At 33.7% G+C, this 24,817-nt stretch overlaps 1 protein-coding gene across 5 annotated transcripts in view; it reads left to right on the top strand.

Moving 5' to 3' along the window:
- The window catches only part of RPS6KA3 (ribosomal protein S6 kinase A3), a 123,038-nt gene that overhangs the window by 54,334 nt on the left and 43,887 nt on the right, over window positions 1-24,817 (top strand). For all 5 annotated transcript variants that reach the window (XM_057495925.1, XM_036912838.2, XM_057495923.1 and 2 more), the window contains 8 exons: window positions 1,195-1,311; window positions 5,734-5,815; window positions 12,914-12,994; window positions 14,375-14,454; window positions 15,046-15,152; window positions 18,079-18,116; window positions 18,322-18,464; window positions 18,643-18,713. In XM_057495925.1, the coding sequence (XP_057351908.1) occupies window positions 1,195-1,311; window positions 5,734-5,815; window positions 12,914-12,994; window positions 14,375-14,454; window positions 15,046-15,152; window positions 18,079-18,116; window positions 18,322-18,464; window positions 18,643-18,713 (719 nt within the window). The remainder of the gene's footprint in view (window positions 1-1,194; window positions 1,312-5,733; window positions 5,816-12,913; window positions 12,995-14,374; window positions 14,455-15,045; window positions 15,153-18,078; window positions 18,117-18,321; window positions 18,465-18,642; window positions 18,714-24,817) is intronic.

Below are 24,817 nucleotides of genomic sequence, written 5' to 3'. Positions count from 1 at the left end.
CTTCTGTCTTACAGAGTAAAATGGTGGGCCTGGATTCCCTTTTTGTCCTCTTACAGGAGTTTTTTTTCCTGTTCTACTCATTTTCAAAAGCTACCACATTAGGATACGCTGGTATATCCTTTTGAGAAACCTTTTTAATTCCCTCTATTGCCCATCTTCTGTATCTCAGAAAATGTTGATTGAGCTCAAACATTTTTATGGAACACAATAGTAATAAAAATAATGAATTATTTGTGTTTGTATAACATAGATTCTACTAATAGTACTTTGCACTAGAAAAAAAATAACATAGGTCGAAAAAAAGGAAAGGTAGTCTCTGGCATGTTTATGTTTCTGGTTTCATTGGGTTTTGTTTTACGGTGGTTGATTTGGCTGTAACATATAGTACATGTCTTGATTAAGATGTACTTAACCTGCTGATCTCAGGGTGAATAAGTAATTGAAATTCTGTATGCTTATATATTTCAGCCTTTCTCTCTCTTCTGACACCTTCCCTCAAAGACAGTGAAGCATCCACTGTCTTTAAAAATCCTTCTCTTAACCCTCATAACATCTACTGTTCCATCATGCAGAGTAGTCACTTTTTTCTGTATCTAATCCTCCCATCCAAATGTTAATCTCTTGATTTTGTGTTTTACAGTTATTCCTTTCTCTCCTCTCTGATCACAAGTAGTCCTAGAAATTAGAAAGTAACTTAGATATTTCAACAGAATAAACTTTAGCATACTAATTCAAGTGGCTTTGCTGAGGTAGAAATCTCCACATTTACCCTGAAATACTTTTCAACTCTTTTCCACAATAAAAAGGGTTTTTTGTGTATAGCATTGGTTCTGTGTTATACAACCACATCAGAGCAGATTACTCTAGTCTGTTTTCAGACTTCTTTATACACTCACCCCGTGAAACTATTATTCCAGTTATCTCCAATAGGAAGAATGAAGATTTGGAAATTCTCTATGCTAATGTTACATAGAGATTAAATTGGCCTATGTAGTAGGCTGGTATTACACCTGTGTGTGACATTTAACTTCAAATTATATTTGCTTGGCATGTGTTTTCTGTTCACTCAGTGGGTCATAAAGGTGGTTTCTGTATGTTAATTCTACTAAGATATGCTAAATTTTTATTTCTTAATGTTATGGCCTGAGAAAGTAGCTCTAACTTTATTTTCTCCCCTTACATGTGCATTAACAGGAAGAAGGCAGTATCAAAGAAATTGCAATCACACATCATGTAAAGGAAGGACATGAAAAAGCAGATCCTTCCCAATTTGAACTTCTCAAAGTATTAGGGCAGGGATCATTTGGAAAGGTAAGTCACAAGTATGTGATTTTTAAAAAGTTGTTTTTTGGAATTCATGTGTATTTCATACAGACAGAACAGAAATATTTTATGATATACTACTGATCTTCCTACAAGCAGTATTTTCTGTTTTTACATTTTTCACTATCAATAAATGTGGGAAAGTGAATAAGGTCATTCAGAAGTACATAGGAAATATTCATGGATTGGCAGTATTCACTTCATCTTCAAGACCATATGACCTCTCTAATTACATTTATTAAATGATTAAAAATCACAAAATATTCCCTTGATACTCCAGCCTCTTTTCGAGTCCTCATGTAGAATTGGGAGGTAATCTTGCAGTACATTATAACAGGACATCTCAACCTTTGCTCAAGAGTATCCCTAATACCAGCAGAAAGTAAATGGGTACTCCCAAGGAACTGGGATGGTGGATTACCATGCAAGAATGAAATTTGGGGGACTTACAGCACGACTTTAAAATGAATACAGAGGTTGCATTCTATTCATCAGTATGTGTTTGTTCTTAATATCAAAAATATTTCCTGAAGCCACTAACCAAAATTGCTCCAGAAGATGCAACATCTTTATCATTTTTCCTCAAACGTTCCTTGTCCCCCTGCTGCACACTTCAAGAGTACTTCCTGTACTCCATTTTGAGAAGTACTGCATTATAATTACTACTACTTGATCTATCTGGTCTTATTTCTGAGCAAGAGGAAAATTCCAAGATTACATTCAACTTTTGTATTGCAGTGCTTCCTTAACCACCTTTCTGGGAGAAAACATTTGAAAAATCATGCTTTGCAAGCTTCAAAACACCAGTTTAGCTCTCTTCTGTATTTTAATGAGACTATGTAGCAGTTCTTGGCTAGCATAGGTAATTTGTTACAGCTGTTAACCTCTTTCAAGCCCAAAGTGATGTTTTCAATCCAAATACAGATTAAGTAGGCAGCAGAGCATAATCGTTGCAAGTTTGGGCTCTAGGTCATCAAGACTTGAATTTTATTTTTTTCACCCTGCTTACTTGCTATGTGTGCTTGAGCAAGTTACTTAACCTCTTGGAGCCCCATTTTTTTCTAATAGCAGTCATTAAATATTGAAATTCCCTCAGGTTCCATCCTAAACTGCCTTCTCCTCACTCTATAACCCCTACCAATTATTTTCTCTATGCCCACTATCTTAATTATAACCCACACACAGCTGAAGTAACAGATCTATATCTGCAATCTAGATCACGCCTCCAAGCTCTGAACTCTATGTACAGCTGCATATTTTTTTTCTCTTCACATGTCTCAAAGGCAGTTTAAACTCAACACGTCTAAGACCAAACTCATGATTTTCTCTTAAACCCAAGCCTGTCCTTTTTCATTTTTCTATCTATGAATGGCTTCCAGTTAAGCAAGCCAGAAACATGGGAGGCATTCTTGACATACCGTTCTAGTCCCCACCTTTCCCTCTCCCACACCCCCACCAGTCTGATCTGTCAGCAACCCCTGCTGATTTAGTAAAAATTTCTCAAATGATGCCTAACCTCTCCTCCACTGCCATTCCGTAAATCTGCCACCACCATTTCATTTCTCCCTGGTCTATTGAAGGAGGCTCCAATTTGGGGCTTCCCAAATTTATTCTTGCCTCAAGCCATTATTTACATGACAGCCAACACGAGCTAATCTTATACTCCACCCCCTTAACCCTTCAGCAGCCTCCCTTTACTTTTAGGGTAAAGGCAAATTCTTAAGGTGGCTGAGGAGTCCCTAGCTACCTCAGCATCACTTTATATGGTTTTTACTGCCTGTGTTTTGGCTACATTTGCCTTCTTTTTCAGTCCTTAAGGACCCGGCTCCATCCTTTGCACATGGTGCTTCCTCTGCCTTAAACATTCTGCCCCACTCCCACCCCTTCCTCATCTGGTTAAGCTCCTCTCATGTTTGTGAACTGAAAGAAGTCTTCCCTGCCATCCTACTAGGTTATATTCCTCTATTTTACCCTTTCAGAACATTATATACCTCATCTTTACAGTACTACCATAATGGCAGTTTTTCATTTGTATAATTGTTTATTGGAGTCTCCTCCACTAGACTGTATGTTCCATGAGTGCAGGGGCCACACCTCATACAGTGTCTCAGCATTGAACTGGTAGCACAGTACATAGCATTTAATTCTAGGAAGAATTAATGAGTAAAATAATAGTCCTGACTTCATAGAGTAGTAGTGAGAATTAAATGATATAAGGCCAAGTACATAATATCTGCTGTGAAATTGTATTGTCATGCAAGTAGATTGATTTCTCTACATTAGATTTTCAGGGAATTCAGTATAAATTTCTGGGAGTTAGCATACGTCTCCCTTTATTTCTTTAAAAGTAACTTAAATACCTTACTATACATAGCAAACATTAAAAATAGGGCGTCTCCTTTCTTAGTCATCCTAAAAAGCCAGTCTAATCCAAGGAAACAGGAATGACCTGTCAGCTTAGAATAGCTTCACATGGGGGAGTTTGAAAGGTCAGAAATGCTCTGGTGAGGGAAGATCCCATGGCATTTGGGACTGCTGCTGCTGTTATACTTGACTGGTGACTGGCCAGAGGGGACAGATTAAGAGTGCCCTGAGCAGGAGGACAGAACTAGGTAGCTAGCCTGGTTCTTGTCCCAGTACCTCCACTATGACACTAGGCAAATGAACTGCTTTAAGCCCTAGCTTGGGCAGCTATAAATAAGCATTGCTTAGTAGGCCTGCCTCCCCAAATTACCGTGATGATGTATTATAAATGCGTGTGAAGGTCTTCTGCAAACTGAGAAGTGTTAAGAAAATACTTTTAAAGAAGAATGAAGAAAGTTTGGAATCCACAAGAATGTTTCTTGTAGAATGGCACAAAGAAGCTTGACTAGGGAATCTTAAGAATGAATAAATATCAGATAAATCCTAATCATCTCCACCTAATTACAATTTATTTCTGTTAAAAAATATTATCTCTACTTTTAACATTTGAACATTATTCTACCTCAGAAACCACCCTGATTAAGAATGCTTTTCTCTCCCTAGGTTGGCTCACTGCTTACTGGCTGAAAGGAACTAAAGGGTGGGGCATGGTGAAGGGGAATGAGAGGCAGTGATTTGGGGAGAGGAACACACCCTGCATCAGGGTTTCTGTGCAAGTTGTGGTGCTCTTCACTTAACTTGAGGTCATTGTCCATTGCCTTTGGCACAATGTCTCAAAGTGAGAAACTCTGCCTTGCCCCTGGAATCAGTTGAATGAATCATTTTTTAATTTTGTGCTAATAGCCTGCCATGCTAATGCAAATAATTAAGAGCTGACCCTAAAGTTTTTAATGTAATTCTTGAATGTAATAACATCTCTTCTTCCTACCCATGGCAGCTCAATAACACTGCTAGGAGAATGGGTAGGACAAAAAAGAGTTCAAGTGCAGGTCCATTTAGTAAAGGTTTAAAGGTTTAATAGAAAAGATCGTGAAACTAATGGTCAAAATGAGTAGAAGGGATTTATTGATAGTTTTGTATTAGCCATGTTACAGGATGACAATTATTTAGAGCAGGCTTTATTAATTTTGTGTAAATTCCACATTATACTTTGAAAGTACCTAAAAATAATTTGGAAAATCAAGCTGCTCAATAACATGTGGAAACTATTCTTCATATTTAGATATATGTGATAATTTGATTTTTTTAAGTTAATTTTAACATTTTTTTATTTTATTTTTTTTTTTGGTATCATTAATATACAATTACATGAGCAACATTATGATTACTGGACTCCCCTCATGAAGTCCCCACCACATACCCCATTACAGTCACTGTCCATCAGTGTAGTAAGATACTATAGAATCACTACGATAATTTGATTTTTAAAAGGTGGGGAGGTGGAATTCTGACTTAAGTCATGTTAAATTTTTGTAAATAAGCTTCTTTAGAGTGTTTTAAACTGCTCTGCTCAACAGTAAGAAATTTATGTGCAATTTTCTTATATAGAAAAGACCAATCATCAATGAATAATTGTATCAACAGAAAACTGTGTTTAAAGGGAAGTTCTGTATAACAGCTTTTATGGAATCAGAAAAATTTTTGTTTTATGAAAACCAGAGCAGTCCCTACCTGCCTTAAACTTTCAACATGTTCGACTTTTATCTAATTGCTATATTGTTTAAAGATTTTTTTTCTGTCTTATATGACATGCTTTTTTTTTCTGGAATTGGCAAACAACAAAAAGAAAGAAAAAAATGTATTCACTTACAAGTATTGACACCCCAAGTTATAACCATTGTTTACTACTCACATTTATAATTATTACATTTTTAAGGAGAATAGTTGATGTACAATGTATCAGACTCTTTAATAATAAACTGTTGTAGAGTAGGGGTGTTATTTTAACAATGGTATAGTGACTTATTTTCTCTTATTTAAATACAGGTTTTCTTAGTCAAAAAAATCTCAGGCTCTGATGCTAGACAGCTTTATGCCATGAAAGTATTGAAGAAGGCCACACTGAAAGGTAAGTGCTGTTACTATTTGTAATGTTCGTGTAGTATAAACAAACTGAAAGGTCTCAATAGATGTCATGTAACTCCTAGGCCAGTTACTTATATTCTGAATCTATTCCTGTTACCCTCTATAAATTTAGACTTTATTTTAGTGACTTTTTCCTACTGGGCTAGGAATCATATGACTAGTGACACCAGCAGTTGCCATATTGTAAAAGAAGAAGTATTATAAATTCATCTCAGGCTTATGTAAGTATTAATATAATTTTTAGGTTTTGAAAACTTAGTGATTTATTGGATGCAAAATAGCTTTTATTCTAAGGACTTTATCATATTAATATCTGGTCTCCAAGTAAGCTTTTATTCTAAGCCTCTGATTTTGAAAAATCTAATGTAGGATTTGGCTCTTATAGGTAAACAGCCATTTAGAAGAAATTGTACATAGATTTTAAAATACTTAAAGCTTCCTTTTATTTAGTAATATCAGTTATTTTACTACAAAACCTCTGGTTGTTTTTATGTAATGATTCCTAATGTCATTTTTTCCACTTCAGTTTACCTGTAATTTCTAAACTTTTAAAATGTTCTGGAAATATTTGTGATGATCATTTATTTTTCTGATGTTATTCTTCCCAATTAGTCACACATCCTGGATATTACCATCATTTCAAGAAATTTCACCTGCCTCTAAAAACACTCTCCTTTACTTCTGTTCTTTTACTCCCGTCCTGAATGGATTTTCTCTCCTCTCTAGTCTCTACTACTAGTTACTTGATTCTTAGGAGGACCAGGGAATTAAATTTATATCCTCAGAACCCTGTTTTATATCACTGCTTTTATAATTTTATTTTTATGAAACTTAGAGAGTTGATTCACAAAAACAACAAAAGCAGTTTTCAGGTATTTAACAGGATTTGTGTTATGATAATATATGTAAAGGGAACTTTGAAATTCTGAGAAACCTAAAGATACCAGGAAAGGATATAAATGACCAATTTATTGTCATTAAACTGTTGTTAAGAATCTCAGTATTTCTTAGCCATCCAATTAGCTCTGTATCCTCAAGATTCCAGTTGCACTTTCCTTGTAATATTCAAAATTTCATTTGAAAAACATATACCTCAAAGCGTATTCTAAAAAATAAGAAAAATGAGAAAGGAACAAGCTCTATCGGGCTTCAGGCTTATTTAAGTCAGTAATAATTCAGTGTGTTAATGGGGGGAATAATTCAGGCATACAAATCAGTGGAACAAAACAGTACAAAAGAATATATTAAACTGTAATATATTTTTAACAAAAATGTGAGTACTTGCTGTGCTGTATGACAAAGGTATACAGAACAATGAGAGATTAAATAATGATTTCATAAATTTTGTTTGAAATACTCCTGAGCAACCTGAAAAAAGTTAGAGTCCTCTCTTAAACCCTATACCATAATAAACAACAATCTAACTGAATTTTACAACTTAACACATAAGGGAAAATTGTGAAGAGATACTGAGCAAATTACAAATTACTAACAAATTGAAAATACAAAAATTATAGCCTTTTATACAATAAAAAATAGTATAAATAGGAAGTCAGGAAATTATTAGCCTCAAGTATTACAAAATACTAATATAAGGAATTGGTCAAAGGGCTCCTACTCGCCAGATCTAGGACATTTTGAACACTGCAGTAATTAATGGTAGTGATAGATTATAACCCACTGAATAAGATAAAAACCCATGAGTTAATTCCATAAATTAATTAATGAGGACCAAGGGAAAGCTCTTCCCTATAGAATTCCAACAAATAAATGTGAAAGAAATGATTAAGGAGTTCTGAGAAATAACATTATAACCACCACCCAGAGGATTTCAGAAAAAATTTTATGCAAGGGGATAAAATAAATAAAATCTTTGGGAAAATGTTCCATTTTGCTGATAAAGAAATGCATATCAAATAATGAGTTTTCATTTCATATGATGGCAAAATAAATTAGAAAGCTGTTTTGCAATAGGTACAAAGAGCCATTATTGCTACTAAATTAACTTGTGGAAGTCCCAAAGGAGTTCATGCACTTGAAAATTATCATTGCAACAGTATTTACAAAATCAAAAATTTTTGGAAATCACATAAATATAAAAAAATAGAGGAATGTTTAGAAAATTATGGTATGGTATGCTATTTAATAGAATATTATTTAATGAAATATTTCAAATAAAATCACAAAAATGAACTTGAAACATATAAGTGAACAATTATAATGAATTTGGCTACCACAAATATGTAAAATTATATAGATAATAAGCTATGGAAGAGAACACAGAAATGTGAAAATATTTGGCATTAGATTGTAGGCTGCTGGATACCTAATGTGTTCTTAAATTTAATTTTTATTTTTATCAAAGTAATATGTGTATAGAGTCGTATAAAATATCAGTGCTTTACCCCACCCTCCTCTCTATCCCAACTCTTGACCCCCAGAGACAATGGCTTTTTTGTTTCTTTAGCTGCTGCTTATGCCATTTACCTCCACATTCAGTACTCTTACCTTGCAATCCTTTGATTATTTTCATTTGGAGACATAATCTATTGACTTCCTAAGGTGGGGGATTAAGTCTTTAGTTCTCTTATACTACCACCCACACACAATTTCCCTTTTCATGTCCTCACAGTAATGTTTTCATTATTACAGCTTTATAAAAATTATTCTGAGCTAAGCTAAATAGTGTACTGGAGTCACATTTCCCTCACATCTTTGCTATATTAAATACCTCCTTTCCTAAATTCTTAACCTTTTTCTCAGTTTTGATGGAACATGTCTTCTAGTAGGTGCCTCAGAAAAAGTGAATGGACGGTAAATTTTTTGTGACCTTGCATGTCTAAAAGTACCTTTATTCTACCCCCTCACTTAATTTATAATTTGGCTGGGCATAAACTTCTACGTCAGAAAGAATTTTTCCTCAGATACTGAAGGCATTGTTTCTATTGTCTTCCAGTATCCTGTGTTGCAATTATGAAGTTTATTACCATTCTGATTCCCAGTCCTTTGTATGTAAACTGCTTTTTGTCTTTGGAAGTCTTTAGGATTAGTCTATTCTTTGTCTCTGGTGTTCTGAAATTTGTATAGTGGTGTTTCTTTAGTTTGGGTTTTTTTAATTAATCATGCCAGATATGGTGTGGTCTCTTTCAATCTAGAAACTCATTTCTTCAGTTTGGGAAAGCATTTTATCATTTCTTCCCATTTTGTAACTACAGCTCTTTGGATATGTTGGACCTCCTGGATCATTCATGAATTTTTATTTTTCTCCCTTCCACTTTCCATTTTCTAGGAAATCGTATCAACTATATTCCAACCCTTCTTTTGATCCTTTTTGTTTCTAGCATTATCAAAATCATTTTCCTAGATTTTCCTTGTTTTCTGTCCCATTTTTTGAATCATATTATTACAGAAAGTATTAAACATTTAAAGAAAGAAACAGAAGAATACAGAGAAGTCGTATATGCCCTTCTCTGTGCTTAGCCATTTCTTAACTCATGGTCAGTCTGTATCTGCGTTTTCCTGCTTCCCCTCTGGGTGTTTTGAAGGAAATCCTAGACACTGTATAATTTCTAACATAAGTATTTTAATATGTATCTCTAAATGATAAAGACTTTTAAATAATACAACTGTCATTATACCTATAAAACTTAACATACAAATATTCCATCAGTGTTCAAATTTCTAGTTGTTTCTGTTGTTAAAATTCATTTTTCTTTTTACAGTTTGTTTGAATTGGGATCCATATAGCGTCTGTATTTTGCATTTAGTTGATATCTCTTTAAGTCTTTTAATCTAGGACCTCAATCTCTAGTTCTTTTTTATTTTGTAGTTAATTTGTTGAAGACACTGGTTCCTTCCCCTTTGTACCTCTTAAAGCTTCTGGTTTCACAGTTGCCATGTGTTCATTGTTCTCTTGGTGGATATAAATTACAAAGCTGATTTTTCTTTTCTTTTCTTTTATTCTTTACATTGTCTCTGTTTCCCATTATTCCTTTTTTGCCTGTTTACTTCAGTAGCTGTTTTTCATGTTTAGAGCCTTTCTTCAAAATGTCTAGGGATCCTTTGCTATCTTTTCCTTGTTTAACAATGAGGTACTAAAAAACTAATCAGAAAGGATTCTATGGTAAGAATTTGCTTATTTCTCACTGGCTTCTTTCCCTTAGGCTTAGATTTTAGCTTTCTCCAACTTTCTGTGTTAGTTACCACTTACTCATCTTTTGCTATTGCTTCTTCTCCTATTCTTTGTCCTTGTGAGTTTATGCATAATTTTTCCATTATTGTAATTTCAGTGGGTTTTTGGAAGACAATACAAACTAAAGCATCCATGTTTAACCAGAAGTCTCTTTCCATTTTAAAGTTCCTATTAATACAACAAATGGGGTCAAATAGAAATCAATAGCATTAGGTTGAATTTACAGGAACTTTTGTCCTAATACAGTAAGTAGTCTATGGACCTAAAAGGTTTTGTAAGCCATTGCTTAAAACAGTTTCTTAACACATAATCCTAGAAACAAACTGCATTTCTTCTTGTTCACTCATGTCCAAGCCAAGGAGGGTTTAAAAGCTAATAACTACTGTGTAAGAAAAATTATTTCAGAGGAATGTAGTTGCTTTCCCAACATGCATCAGTATTAACAAATTCTATTTTAAGGTTTAGAGTTTAACCAATATAAAACATGCCTTCTTCTGAACCAGTATATCCTAATCAAAATACCTGATGTAAGATAATTTATAGTCATCACTATGTCTTTACTTAAGTAAAAGAAACCAAGTTAGAATTAATACACAGTCCTAACTCAGACAAAATGAAGGAATTCTTTAGTAAATGAATGTCACTGCTCATTTTCAACTAAATGAGGTCTCACCAGTGTTATGTATAAGGAAACCATCACACAAGAGAATCAGAAGAGAAAGAAAATCATCTTGTTCTAGCCTTTCATTTTATAGAAAAGAAAGCAAGAAGTCCCTGAGCAGTGAAAGGATTTGACCAAGGTAACTCATCTAGCTGTTAGCATGGCCACTAAAAACTAAAGCTGTTGACTCAAATAATTGTTCTTTTCATTGTGATAGAATAACAAGATGGATATACTGATGGATATTTTTGCTGCTTACTCAGCAGAGAAGTGATTTTTAAATGATAAGCTTTGTAACCTTTGTATAATTATTGAAAGAGGTAATAATTTGGAATCCAGCTTCAAGGTAATAAGAACCTAATCCAAGATTGTGTGGGTAGCAGTGGAAAAAGGGTAGATTTGAGTTAGACTGGAACAGGATTATCAACAGGCTTAGGTGATGAACCTCATTCACATAAATAATAGAAAGGGCATGTTGAATATAAGACACCAGAGTTGTAGTGATAGGACAAGATAGTGAAATCAGAGATTGATACTGAATTTGATACACCAGCTGGAGAAGTCATTTAAACACATAGCTGGATAGACATCAAGAGCAATCAATTCCTATTCTTGGTTTGCCTGTTTTTAGTCATTGACACCAAAATCTCCCAGTTGTGGGTAGAAAGCTGGTAGAGTGGGAAACATAGGATTTTTTTTTTTTTTGCTTCTTTATTTTTCCCAGGGATCTTATTTCTGTCTTTTAAATGTCTGTGGTCACGTTAAATTGAAAAGAAAACCAACTCCTCTTCCTCTTTGTCCCCACCTCCCTAAACAAAAGACTCTTTTCCATTCTTTGTTTAATCTTTGGCACAACCATTTAGTCACTCTGGCTTGAAAAATAAGAGTCATTTATGATTTATCCTTATTATACAACAGAAAAATATTTAAACTTTAATGAATAACCATTTTCACCTCTTACATCCATTGAGTTACCAACACAAGAGTACTTATCAGAATGTATTCTAATCATTTATTTACTTGTCTGTCATCCCCACCAGATTGTGATCTTCTTGAAAATTATTTTATTTGTGCTTATGTCTCTCAGTGCCTGGCTCATAGAATTTGCTCAGAAAATGTTTGGTTGGTAAAAGAGAGCTTTGCCTATGGGTCAAATGTAAATATGTACTGGCATTCCAAATTGCCAAGAATCTGGATCCTCTGTACTTTATACCTCCCAAGTTGCCACACTGATTTGGTTCCTTCTTGTTTGTCATGCATGCCTCCATGTCCTTGCTTGCACTGGTACTCAATATCTGGACTTTTCTTCTCTAGGTCCAATCCTGCCCACCCATCTAAATTCCACTCTCAAAGTCCCCAGCTTCACCTCTTCCCTCTAGCCTTCCTAAGCAAGTAAAACTAATCTTTCCCTTCTCTGAATCCCTATACTTTTATTGCTGGTAGTAAATCATTGCATCCCTTCATCATATTCATAGTGTTAAACCTACCATTTAATTGAATATTTTTTATATGCCAGGCTCTGAGATGTACAAATCTTATCTCAAATGGTCACACAGCCCCCAAAGGTACCATGGTGTTATCCCCATTTTATAGATGAGAAGTAACTGAGGCTCAGAGAGTTTAAATAAGTAATTTGCTCAAGATTACACACATCTGAATCCCCATCTTTCTAGCTCCAAAAAACCTTTGTTTTCAGCTGCACCACAGGTATCTCCTCTCCCTCTTCTCTCCCTCAAAATAGACCTTTTTGGGTATTTCCATTCTTCATCATGTTTGCCACATTTTATAGGTGCTTAATGAATGTTGAATTGAATTGGTAGGGTCAGTAGGGGTATTGAAACCTATTCTAGTTTTTGTGTGTTTTAATATCTCATTGGGAAGCCTTGTTTTTAAAAAGTTGCTCTTTTTGGCCATTTTTCATAATTTTGATTAAAATACTTGTAAATTTGATGATGAAGCCAAAATCTAATATGCTGTCTTTTTTTTAAATTAAAGCACAGATTTTATCAATATATACAATTTCTACTGGTTATATAATTTAATAAAAACATAGTTCTTAATTTTGGAAATCAGAGTTATAAATTGTTTTATTTATATGTATAAAAATGTGCATTCACTTTTTACACATATAAGAAAAATTTTATTTAAAGTAGACACCGAAGAGATTTTGCTTTAAAAATTGTCTCTGAAAGCTATTGCAATGTAGCCATATGTGCAATATTTTATAGTTCGAGACCGTGTTCGGACAAAAATGGAGCGTGATATCTTGGTAGAAGTTAACCATCCTTTTATTGTCAAGTTGCATTATGGTAAGTTATGAACCACTTCCCACCTCATCCCTTCACCTCATCCCCCATTCCCTGAATGCATTCAAGTATACTAATGTATATAAATATTTATTTGCATATATTTATATGTGTTTAACAGATACATAGAAGTAAAGTCATGGAAATTAAGCCACTACTTCTTAGACAAACTTCAGAAGCTTTTATTGTGCTTAGCTTGTGTTTCTTTTAAACATTATAATTTCTGATTGGTAGCCATAGGAACAGGTAGTAATAATCATTTTTTTAGTATATCGTAGATAATAATGTATCAACATTTTATCGTCCATACATGTTAGCCCAGCTTAAAAGCAAGAAAGATCCCTAATGTCAGTGTCCTGAAACTTTTACCACCTTTCCTTTCCCCAAAGGCATATTTGCCTTTTCTCAGTGGGTAAAGGTATAGTGATTCTTATTATGTGTAATTAAAGCTAACAAGCCCACATTTTTTTCTCTAGTTAGTGACATGGTTTTTCTATTTTGCTTCATGGTTAATTAAGTCTTTTCCTGTTGGGAATTTTTCTTCTTGATCACATGTTTTAGAACTATTGTATTCCTGAGAGACTATTGCCTGAATAAAATCTAACAAATGTTCTAGTGGTTCTATAATAAGAAACATTGCATTTAACATTTCCACATGGAAACTAAGAGAAATCAGTAATTATCTTCTAAATAAAAATCTATTTATTGCAGCATTATTTGTAATAGCCAAGATGTGGAAGCAACCTAAGTGTCCATCAATAGATGAATGGATGAAGAAGATATGGTACATATGCACAGTGGAATGTTACTCAGCCATAAAAAAGAATGAAATTTGCCATTCATGACAACATGAATGGACCTAGAGGGTATTACGCTGAGGAAGTCAGACAGAGAAAGCCAAATACCATATGATTTCACATATATGTGGAATCTAGAAAACAAGACAAACCAGAAATATACTCATCAATACAGAGAACAAACTGGCGGTTGCCGTAGGGAAAGGGGATGGGAAGGTGGGTGGAGTAGGTGAAGGGGATAAAGGAGTAGGAACTTCCATTATAAAATAAGTAAGTCTCAGGGATAAAAAGTGTAGCATAAGGAATATAGTCAGTAATATTGTGATAACTTTGGTAACTACCCTTATCATCTTGAACATTTCATAGTGTATATAACTGTCAGATCACTGTTGTACACCTGAAACTAAAATAGTATTGTATGTCAACTACTCTTCAATCTAAAAAATTTTTAAGTAAGTTTATATCTATGATATAACCATTAATTTGCCTAAAAATAAAATTCCTTTGTGAATGACTTGACCTAATAATGTAGCCTAAAAAAATAAACTATGGTGCATTAAATGGAAATTTTCATTTCTTCATTCAGCTTTTCAGACTGAAGGGAAGTTGTATCTTATTTTGGATTTTCTCAGGGGAGGAGATTTGTTTACACGCTTATCCAAAGAGGTATGTAATTAATCTCTTATTTTAATATATGAATCCTATTTCAACTAAACCTTTGCTAAATTTCAATATTATGCTTATCATATTTTCTCTAGTGGCACAAGATTCTTACATTGAAGAACCAGAGCCAAAGATTCCTTTTCCTACTTTTTGCATGTTTTCAAAGTAGAACTTTAAGTGATAGACTGTCTGTCTTTTGTCCTGATTCTTTCAGTTACAGTTTTTCAAAAGCAGTAACACAGCAACAAGATATCCTTAAACAATTATTAGTAGAAATTCAGTGTGCATTTTAAAGATCACTTTTCATTTCTAAGATGTTACTGTGGTGTGGCAACAATGATATAATCTGGATATAGTTATTACTTAACAAAATGCAAAACTATTTCCTCCAAAGTGCTTATTTAGCACTTACTAAGTGATTAGTTGACTGATTTCAATCATTTTTGCAGATTGCTTTCTTAAGTAAATTGTGGGTAAAACTACAGGTAATTAGCACATTTATAATTTGTTGAATATTTAAACTCTAGGATAGAACTTTAAATAAAAATCACAAACAAAAAAGAAAATAAAGACAGAAAAATTATTTTATTTTAGGTGATGTTCACAGAAGAAGATGTCAAATTCTACTTGGCTGAACTTGCACTTGCTTTAGACCATCTACATAGCCTGGGAATAATCTATAGAGACTTAAAACCAGAAAAGTAAGAAATCATGCTACTAAGTTGAATACAATATAATATAATTACTTAGGAGGTAATAAAAAGTAAAATCACTTCATAGAACTACCACAAGCATTGCGTTAGAGTGCCTGTGCTTCACATTTCAGCTAATACTATGAATTCTCATGCTTTTAAGTATCTATTAATTGAAATCTCTGTTAATGTTGTCTTGCTTTCATTTGCATTCTTTTACTTTTAATGAGGTTGAAATCTGTGTTCATATGTTTACCAGCAATTTGTATTTTTGTGTGATTTTTTTCTATTCATGGCCTTTGCTCATTTTTCTTTTGAAATGTTATTTTTTCCCATTGATTTTTAAAAGACCTTTGCAAATTAAGAAATTAACCATTTGACATATATTGCAAATGTATTTTTGTAGTTTATCTTTCAATTTTAACTTTATTTTAACCTACACAAGTATTGATTCTCAGTCAGATCTACCAACCAACTTTTCTTTTGTGATTTCTTCCATGATTTTTATTTTTAGAAAGGCTTTTCCAAACCTAGAATCAGATATTTATTGTCTAATTTTATGGTTTCATTTTACTTTTAACTCCATTTAGAAATTTTTTTTGGTATGAGGGATGGCATAGAGCTAATGCTTTCCTCCAAATACCATTTATTGAAAATTTTCTTATCCACGATTTCAAATTTGAAGTGGGAGTTGAGCAAATTTCCCATTGCTCTTATAATAGCAGTTATCAAGAAGTTAATATTATTTAATTGTACACACTCCTGTGTTTTAATTTGTCATTGTTTATTATTTACCACTTTGAGTGAGAAAGGCTTTTTTTCCTTTTTTGAGAATATAAACAAAAGCCTTGCTCTATCTAGAATTTCTTAAATCAGCTTGGAATGTAACTGACATACTATACAATTCATCCATTTAAAGTGTACAATTCAGTGGTTTATAGTCTATTGTGCAACCATCACCTCTATCAAGAATTTGGATGTTACTTATATTAAAATGTTACATGCACAATTTAAATGATATATTGCAACAGGAAACAGAAAATGCCCCTTTGGAATTTTGTTAAGTGATCATTTAGAAATGTTAATACTTTCACATTTTACATTTTTTCCTATATTTTGTTTTTGGGTAAGTTTCATATGGTTCTGCTTTTATTCCCAGATAATTACTGACTTTTTCTCATCATTTTCCAATTTCTAACTATCATGCCATAAAATATAATTCCTTATGGGAAAAATATTCAACCATGTAATCCTTTGAAGAAAATATTTGCTAGAAATGTAAGATTAAACACTCATAATAAAAATATGTGTTAGTGTTTTATATCATTTAATTGAATGTATTGTAGCCCATTATATCAGCATTGGTCATAAAATTATATGTAATTATATATAAATATATAATTGACCTCTGACAGGTCAAATAAGATCAAATGTAGGTAGGACTGTAAGGGAACTTTGCATATTGAGAGTAATACAATTGGCTTTTTCTTTCAGAGATAAAGGATGGACTTTGTTATCTTAAAAGAATGCATTTGCTATAGAAGATATAAAATGCCCTTGTAGCCATGTTTTCTTTTTTTCCTCTCAAAATTACTGAGAATGATTTGAGGTTTATTTTGTTTTTAGAACTGTCTTTCATGTATTTATCAGGTAGAAGGAAGGATGATTTCCACCATACCTAATAATTCCCTTTATATTCTCTAAATGTGTTAGCTTCATAATCAAGCATAATCAAGATTAGCATTTTTTCATAACAAGTCCTTTGTTATGAAAGAGACTTGAAAAATATGTCCCTTCTGAATTACCCTCAGTGGAAAACTTTATTGCAACCATAGTTAAATTGTTAACAGAGAAAAGCTGGTAGTATTTTGACATAGTAAAATTGTATTTTAACAAAATTTGGCTTGCACATTTTTATAGTTACATTGAAAGTCATGAAATGCCTATATTATGGAATAGCCTTGACTATAAGTAAAACAGTCTATTATTTGGCCTTTTAGGTCAGTGTACTAAAATACCTACCTGTCCAGAAGTATAATTATTTGCTTAGAGCTTAGTACTTACCCCTTTCTATAGCTCCTTAATTAATGACATTACTTACCTCTCAAGTATTTGCTAAAGCCAGAAACCTGTGTCTTGTCCCTTTGTTCTTCTCTATCATGATTTTCCCTCTAAACTGTTTTTTAGTTGTAGAACTGATTATCTCTACCCTCTGTGCATGTAAATAAACCTTTTATGGTGTACAGTACCCTTGAGAAGAGGCTCCAACTATTTAGAATGCCTTATTGGCCCTTAGTAGACTGGCCACAGTCATTCAACATACATTTCTTATTTGTCTGTCTCTGGCAGGCAGTGAGCCAAAAGACGAATAAAGTCTAGGAGCCCACAATTTACTGAGAAAGGTGGAAAACACTAAAGAATATATACAGTGAAGGGATGGGTCAGTGAAAACAAGGAGTTGTGAGGAAGGTGTGTTGAGAAGAGAATTGGATAGGTCATGTCAGAAAAAAAGCTAGGAAAGAATGATTGAGTCACCTGCCTTAAAAATACCAAAAGAAAAACAACTCTAATGCATTTGACCTAAATATGTGGATCTTCTCTTTGTCTGTTGGGCAAGCACTAACAATTTTAGTTAGGCCACCTCTGCAGAAAGGCATTAAAAGGAGCAACTCAGAAGAGTATAGGTTATGGTTCTTTTCCTAATAGTTTTCAAGTGCTCCCTGGCTCATTAACACAAATTCATAAGGCTTTGCCTTTGAAGGTTGTTACATATGTGTCAAAAAAATTTTTTTTTCCTTCTTTACCTTTGTCTTCTCACAGTCTAAAGCAGTATTTTAGAATGATTGGGTGATCTGATTAACAAAGTAATTTCAGTTTTAGCTTTTATAGCTCTCTATTTAGTGGTTTGAAAAGATTTTCTGACTTTTTCTTTCAGCATACTTCTTGATGAGGAAGGTCACATCAAGTTAACAGGTAAAAATCCTCAGTTTATTAAAATATTCTCTCCTATATAATTTCCTTTAAGATTTATCAGGGTACAAATATTGAGTAACATAATTGTGTCAAAAAGTTGGGTTAGAATTTTTTCAATAATTAATGTAAATATTGGAACTCAGTTTAAACTTTACATATGCAAATTATTACAGGGTATTTATGAATTTGATATTTATTTTGGCAGATTTTGGCCTAAGTAAAGAATCTATTGACCATGAAAAGAAGGCATATTCTTTTTGTGGAACTGTGGAATATATGGCTCCAGAAGTAGTTAATCGTCGAGGTCATACTCAGAGTGCAGACTGGTGGTCTTTTGGTGTGTTAATGGTAAGGTTTGAGATGTTTTTTCGAGACGTTCAATAATGAATCTAGTAGAAACATATAGCACTTGTTTTATTATGTAGCAAATTAGAAGATTTGTAACTAAGATGATGCTTTTTTACCTTCTGGCATTGAAATTTTATACTTATTGACTAATACCTCTGGTTATTTTACCTTTTTGTAGTTTGAGATGCTCACTGGTACACTACCTTTCCAGGGAAAAGATCGAAAAGAAACAATGACCATGATTCTTAAGTAAGTATTCCCTAATGGATATATTTTGATGGGATTTAAAAATAAATACTTCAAATTAAAAAGTGAGATTTTAGAATGTTGGGTACAGTGTAAACGATAACTAAGAAATTCATTAATATGACACCAATATTATATGGTTTAAATTTGAGCACACCTCTTAGATTTAGAGTACTCATGTTATCCTCACATTAATGGTGAAATATTGAATGCTTCATCTGAGATTTGGAATATGACAAGGATACCCATTATTCTACTTCTGTTCGCTGTGTCCTGGATGTACTAACAACTATGGTAATGGAAGCTAAAGAAGAAAGGTGTAAGGTTTAAAAAGAAGAAATAAAATTATCATTATTTAGATAACATGATTGTATCCATAGAAAATCCAAATCTTCATATAAATTGTTGGAATTAATAAGAATTTAGCAAAGTTGCTAATAAAAGATCAATAAATAAAATTATTTCATATCTATACTAATAGAAAATGGAATTTTTAAAGAAGATAACTTTGTAAGAATATAAAAAATACCAGATACCTATGGATAAATATAGCAAAAGTTATGCATGAACTCTATGCAAAAAATAAGAAAAATTTATTTAAAGAAATTTAAAAGGCCAGAAACCTTGGAAAGTTCTACCATATTCACATTATGACAGACCCAATATTGTAAAGATGTGGATTCTGTAGATCAGTGTTATCCAATAGAAATATAATGTGGACAACATATGTAATTTTAAATTCTTTAGTAAGAACATTAAAAATTAAAAAGAAATAATTGAAATTAATTTTAATATATTTTATTTAACCCAGCATATCCAAGATACCATTTTATCATTTAATCAACATCAAAAAATGATTAATTAGATATACATTATTCTTCTCATACTTATTTGAAACTCAGTGTGTATTTTATTCTCACAATTTGCGCTAGCCACATTTAAAGTGCTTAGTAGCTATATGTGGCTACTGACTACCATGTTGGGCACAAGGAAGAGATAGAAAAGAAATAACCATGGTTTTAGTGCAAATCAAATTTAACTCCTAACAAATTTTTTGTGTATAACTTGATAAACTGATTCTAATATGATAATACAAAAGACTAAGAATAGCTAAAACACTGCTTAAGAAGATCAAGATGGGAAGACTTGCTTTACCAAGTATCAAGTCTTACTATAACTGTAATTAGGACAATATGGCATTGAAACAAATATAGCAAACCGACTTGTGCAATAGAATAGAAAGCCCAGTAATAGATCTATACATATATAGGCACTTAATTTATGATAATTGGAAATTGCAGAGCACTAGAGAAAGGACAGCCTTTTAAAATAAACTGTGCTAGAAAAATTGGTATTCATATAGAAAAAGATAAAACAATCCTTACCTTACAACTTACAACATACACAAAAATCATTTCCAAACATATTAGAAATATATACATAGGTAAAAAGGCAAAAATAATTCCAGAAGAGTGGATATAATATCTTCATAACCTTGAGGTAAGGATAGTAGTCTTTAGACACAGAAAGCACTAGACATCAAGGAAATGATTCATAAATTAATACTACATCAAAATTAATAATTCCTCATTAAAAGATTCCATTAAGAGTAGAAGAAATCTGTGACATATATAGCCAACAAAGGGCTTGTATCCAGAATATATCAAGAACTCCAGTCAATCAATAAGACAGAGCCCAATAAAAACATGGGTAGGAGATGTAGGAACTTCACCAAAGAGGATATTCTGTGGCCAGTAAACTTATAAAATGATGCTCACCCTCAATCAGAAAATGCAAATTAAAACTGTAGTGAGATACAACTACATCCGTACCAGAATAGCTAACAGTAAAAAAGACTGATGATACAAAGTGCTGATGAGGCAGTGGCAACATACACATAGCTGGAAGAAATAGAAATACTTGCAGAACCATTTTCAAAAGCAGTTAGCTTCTAAAGGCAAATACATAACCTCATCCAATAATCCCACTTCTAGGCAGGCACCCAATTTATATGCATCAAGTTACTTGCACATCAAGAAACAAGTACAAAGGTGTTCATAGCATTGTTTGTAATAGCCAAAAAGTGGAAACTGGATCGTAAACAGTGGAATGGATTAATAAATTATGGTATAGCCATACATTGGAATCCAGCAGGGGTTGACAGACTCCCTGTAAATATTTTAGGCTTTCCAGGCCTTATACAGTCTCTTGTCACATATTCTTATTGTGCATTGTTTGTTTCCAACACTTTAAAAATGTGAAAGCCATTCTTAGCTCAAAAGCCGTGCAAAAACTGGCTGAAGCCTTTGGCCCAAGGGTATATCATGCCCTACGCAAAGAAAATGAACAAAACACAGTTAGTGCAATGACTTGGGTAAATCTCACAGTAGTGTTAAGCAAAGGCAGTTCAGACATGAGACAATAAGTACCATATAATTCTCTTTATAAAGTTTTAAAAGCAAACTATAGTTTTTAGGGTCTGTATTTAGATGGCAAAAACCTGAGGCAAAATTAGGAAAGTGGTTACATTAGATGAGGTGTTCTGGCAGTGGTGTTCTGGCAGTGTTATATTGCTTGACCAGATGGCTACACACTTTGTGATAAATCACTGAGCTGTATACTTTGGGGTTTTGTTTTTTTTTTTATTTTTGCACTTCGTTATTCTTCACAATAAAAAAGGTTAAAAAATACTTGCTGTATAAGTGAATGTTCACTGAATTGTCATCACTCCATCTACTCTAGCACCTTCATTTCAACTAACACACTCTAGTGTTGAAAAAAAACTGTTTCTTTGAGCTGGCCTTCCTTTCAAGTTTCTGCACCATCTTCCTGAATCCTTTCAACACAAAGCTTCTTTTAAAGAGTGGTCTGTGCTTTCTGCTACCATTTTTTTGGCTGCTTTAATTCTATAGCCTATTTGTTCATTCCCACCACTCTACAGAAACTTGTCTCACTGTGGTCATCTCCTGGTTACTTAAACCAGTGGCATATTGTTAGAAAGCTGATTCTGTGTACCATTTGTTCAAACAGTTCATTCAGCAGATGATTGAGGTCTTGCTATGTGTACTGAGGATGCAGTGTGAGCAAGACCAACAAAATCTGTGGTCTCACAGAGCTCACATTCTGGGGGGGGGGGAGACAATTAATATTAAAACAAATAAATATAATAATTGCAGATAGTAATAGCAATAGGGACTCGAAGTGTTTACTCTTTACTTCAGGGTGCCATTTTAGATGGGACAGGTAAGGAAGATGTCTCTCAGGAGTATTTGACACTGTTGACTGTGCCTTTCCCCCTTAGTTTTTCTACTTTCATCTGCTTCTTTTACCTCTTCAACCATTCCTTTTTTGGTCTCCCTTGCTTCACCATTCCTTCTTGGCCTGCTTTCTTTCCTCTTTTTAATTATGAAAATTTTCAAACATAAATTCGCAAAAATAAGAGTAACACAATAAACACATATATACCAGTCATCTAGATTCCAGTCATTAAGATTTTGCCATATTTCTGCATCCATTCTTTTTTTTTTCTTTTCTTCTTTACTGAAATATTTTAAGCATTCCAAACAAATCATTTCTCACCTACTTCAGTTTGCATCTCTAAAAAATGGGGATGTTTTCTTATGTAACCACATCTAACAAAACTAGTAAGAATGCTTAAGGATCCACCAAATACCAATCATTAACCAGATTTTCAGATTTTCTCCAGAACTGTGCCTTTACAGTCCCAAACCAAGTCTGTACTTTCATTTGGCTGTATTTCTTAAGCTTCTGTTCACCTAAAACAGTCTACCTCAGTTTTTCCCCTGCCATTTATTTGTAGAAACCATGTCAGTTTTATAGAATTCCACTTTATGAATTTATCTTGTCAAAAGATGAGACCCCTCTCAATAGCTGACAAAACCAAAGGCATATATATATATATATGCAATAATAAGAAAACATAAAGCTAATTCTGTTGCTTACTATAGTAAGGGAAAGTGGTGCTGATCCAGTAGTCTCTCCAAGCAAAGTAGACCAATGTTCTTATATAGGGCTTTGGGAAAGGGTGGAGTTCAAGAATTAGCAAATTTTCAAGCCCACAAGTGAGTTAACATCATCTGTAAGAGTGGTTACTTGGGTGGGGCTGTTGTTGCTCAGTTGGCACTCAGGTATGGTAATTGGAGTCAGTCTATTCTTGCTTGATGAAGAGCAGTTAATGATTAATTGGTTTGCAAAAAAACGTTCACCTAGGCAAGTTGTCTTTGATCAGTTGAATGGATTGTTCTGGAGGCTGTCTTCTTACCACAGTGACATAACAATGTCTTTTCCTAGGAGAGTGGAAATTCTTTTATTCTCCTTCTGATATTGTTTGACTTGTTCCTTTATTGCACTTTCTATTAAACTTTTTTGGCAAGATTATTTCATAGCTCATGCTGTTGAACCCTGTTGCATCATATCAGGAGGCTTGCAACCCTGGTTGCCCCACTTTAAGTGATGAGTTCCCATAGTTACAGCTGATCCCTTCATTGTAAAGTTCCCTGTCAGGCTTTCATCTAATGGTTTCATCCACTGGAAATCATTACTTGAAACAATTATTTTATTAAGGATTCAAAAATAGTTTCTATAACTATTATTCCTTCTTCATTTATTAGCTGGTATTTTCCAAAGCAAACACCTTGCCCTCATAAACTAGGGCTATTAAGTCACCTTGCAACAATGCTCAAACAAGGAAAGCACAATAATTACTTCTTTTCTTAATTATTTCCAGTTCTCAGAGCCCTAGTTACTTCCAGTGCGGGTGGTTTCCAATGAGTTGGGTTTTTGTGCTACTGTTGACTTCTCTTCTTTTTTTTTCTTTTTTACTATAATGAACTCCTAGGACTTAATAATCAATGAGATTCAGCCAATTGCAGTCATTTTTATTTTTATTTTTATTTTTTTTGGTATCATTAAACTACAGTTACATGAGGAGCATTATGTTTACTAGACTCCCACCATCACCAAGTACCCCCCCACAAACCCCATTACAGTCACTGTCCATCAGTGTAGTAAGGTGCTGTAGAATCACTACTTGTCTTCTCTGTGTTGCACAGCCCTCCCGATGCCCCCCCCAATATGCATGTTAATCATAATGCTCCCTTTCTTTCCCTGACCCCTTATCCCTCCCTTCCCACTCATCCTCCCCAGTCTCTTTCCCTTTGGTAACTGTTAGTCCATTCTTGGGTTCTGTGAGTCTGCTGCTGTTTTGTCCCTTCAGTTTGTTCTTTGTTCTTATACTTCACAGATGAGTGAAATCATTTGGTACTTGTCTTTCTCCACCTGGCTTATTTCACTGAGCATAATACCCTCTAGCTCCATCCATGTTGTCTCAAATGGTAGGATTTGTTTTCTTCTTATGGCTGAATAATACTCCATTGTGTATATGTACCACATCTTTATCCATTCATCTACTGATCGACACTTAGGTTGCTTCCATATCTTTGCTATTGTAAAAAGTGCTGCGATAAACATAGGGGTGCATATGTCTATTTGAAACTGGGCTGCTGCATTCTTAGGGTAAATTCCTAGAAGTGGAATTCCTGGGTCAAATGGTATTTCTATTTTGAGCTTTTTGAGGCAACTCCATACTGCTTTCCACAATGGTTGAACTAATTTACATTCCCACCAGCAGTGTAGGAGGGTTCCCCTTTATCCACAACCTTGCCAACATTTGTTGTTGTCTGTCTTTTGGATGGTGGCGATCCTTAATGGTGTGAGGTGGTATCTCATTGTGGTTTTAATTTGCATTTCTCTGATGACAAGCAATGTGGAGCATCTTTTCATGTGTCTGTTGGCCATCTGAATTTCTTCTTTGGAGAACTGTCTATTCAGCTCCTCTGCCCATTTTTTAATTGGCTTATTTGCTTTTTGTTTGTTGAGGTGCGTGAGCTCTTTATATATTTTGGATGTCAACCCTTTATTGGATCTGTCATTTATGAGTATATTCTCGCATACTGTAGGATGCCTTTTTGTTCTACTGATGGTGTCCTTTGCTGTACAGGAGCTCTTCAGCTTGATATAGTCCCACTTGTTCATTTTTGCTTTTGTTTCCCTTGCCCCGGGAGATATGTTCATGAAGAAGTTGCTCA

This window comes from Manis pentadactyla, chromosome X (genome assembly GCF_030020395.1).
Source record: "Manis pentadactyla isolate mManPen7 chromosome X, mManPen7.hap1, whole genome shotgun sequence".
Taxonomy (NCBI): domain Eukaryota; kingdom Metazoa; phylum Chordata; class Mammalia; order Pholidota; family Manidae; genus Manis; species Manis pentadactyla.
The sequence above is the reverse complement of the archived record's forward strand: the minus strand, read 5'-3'. Positions and strand labels throughout refer to the sequence as shown.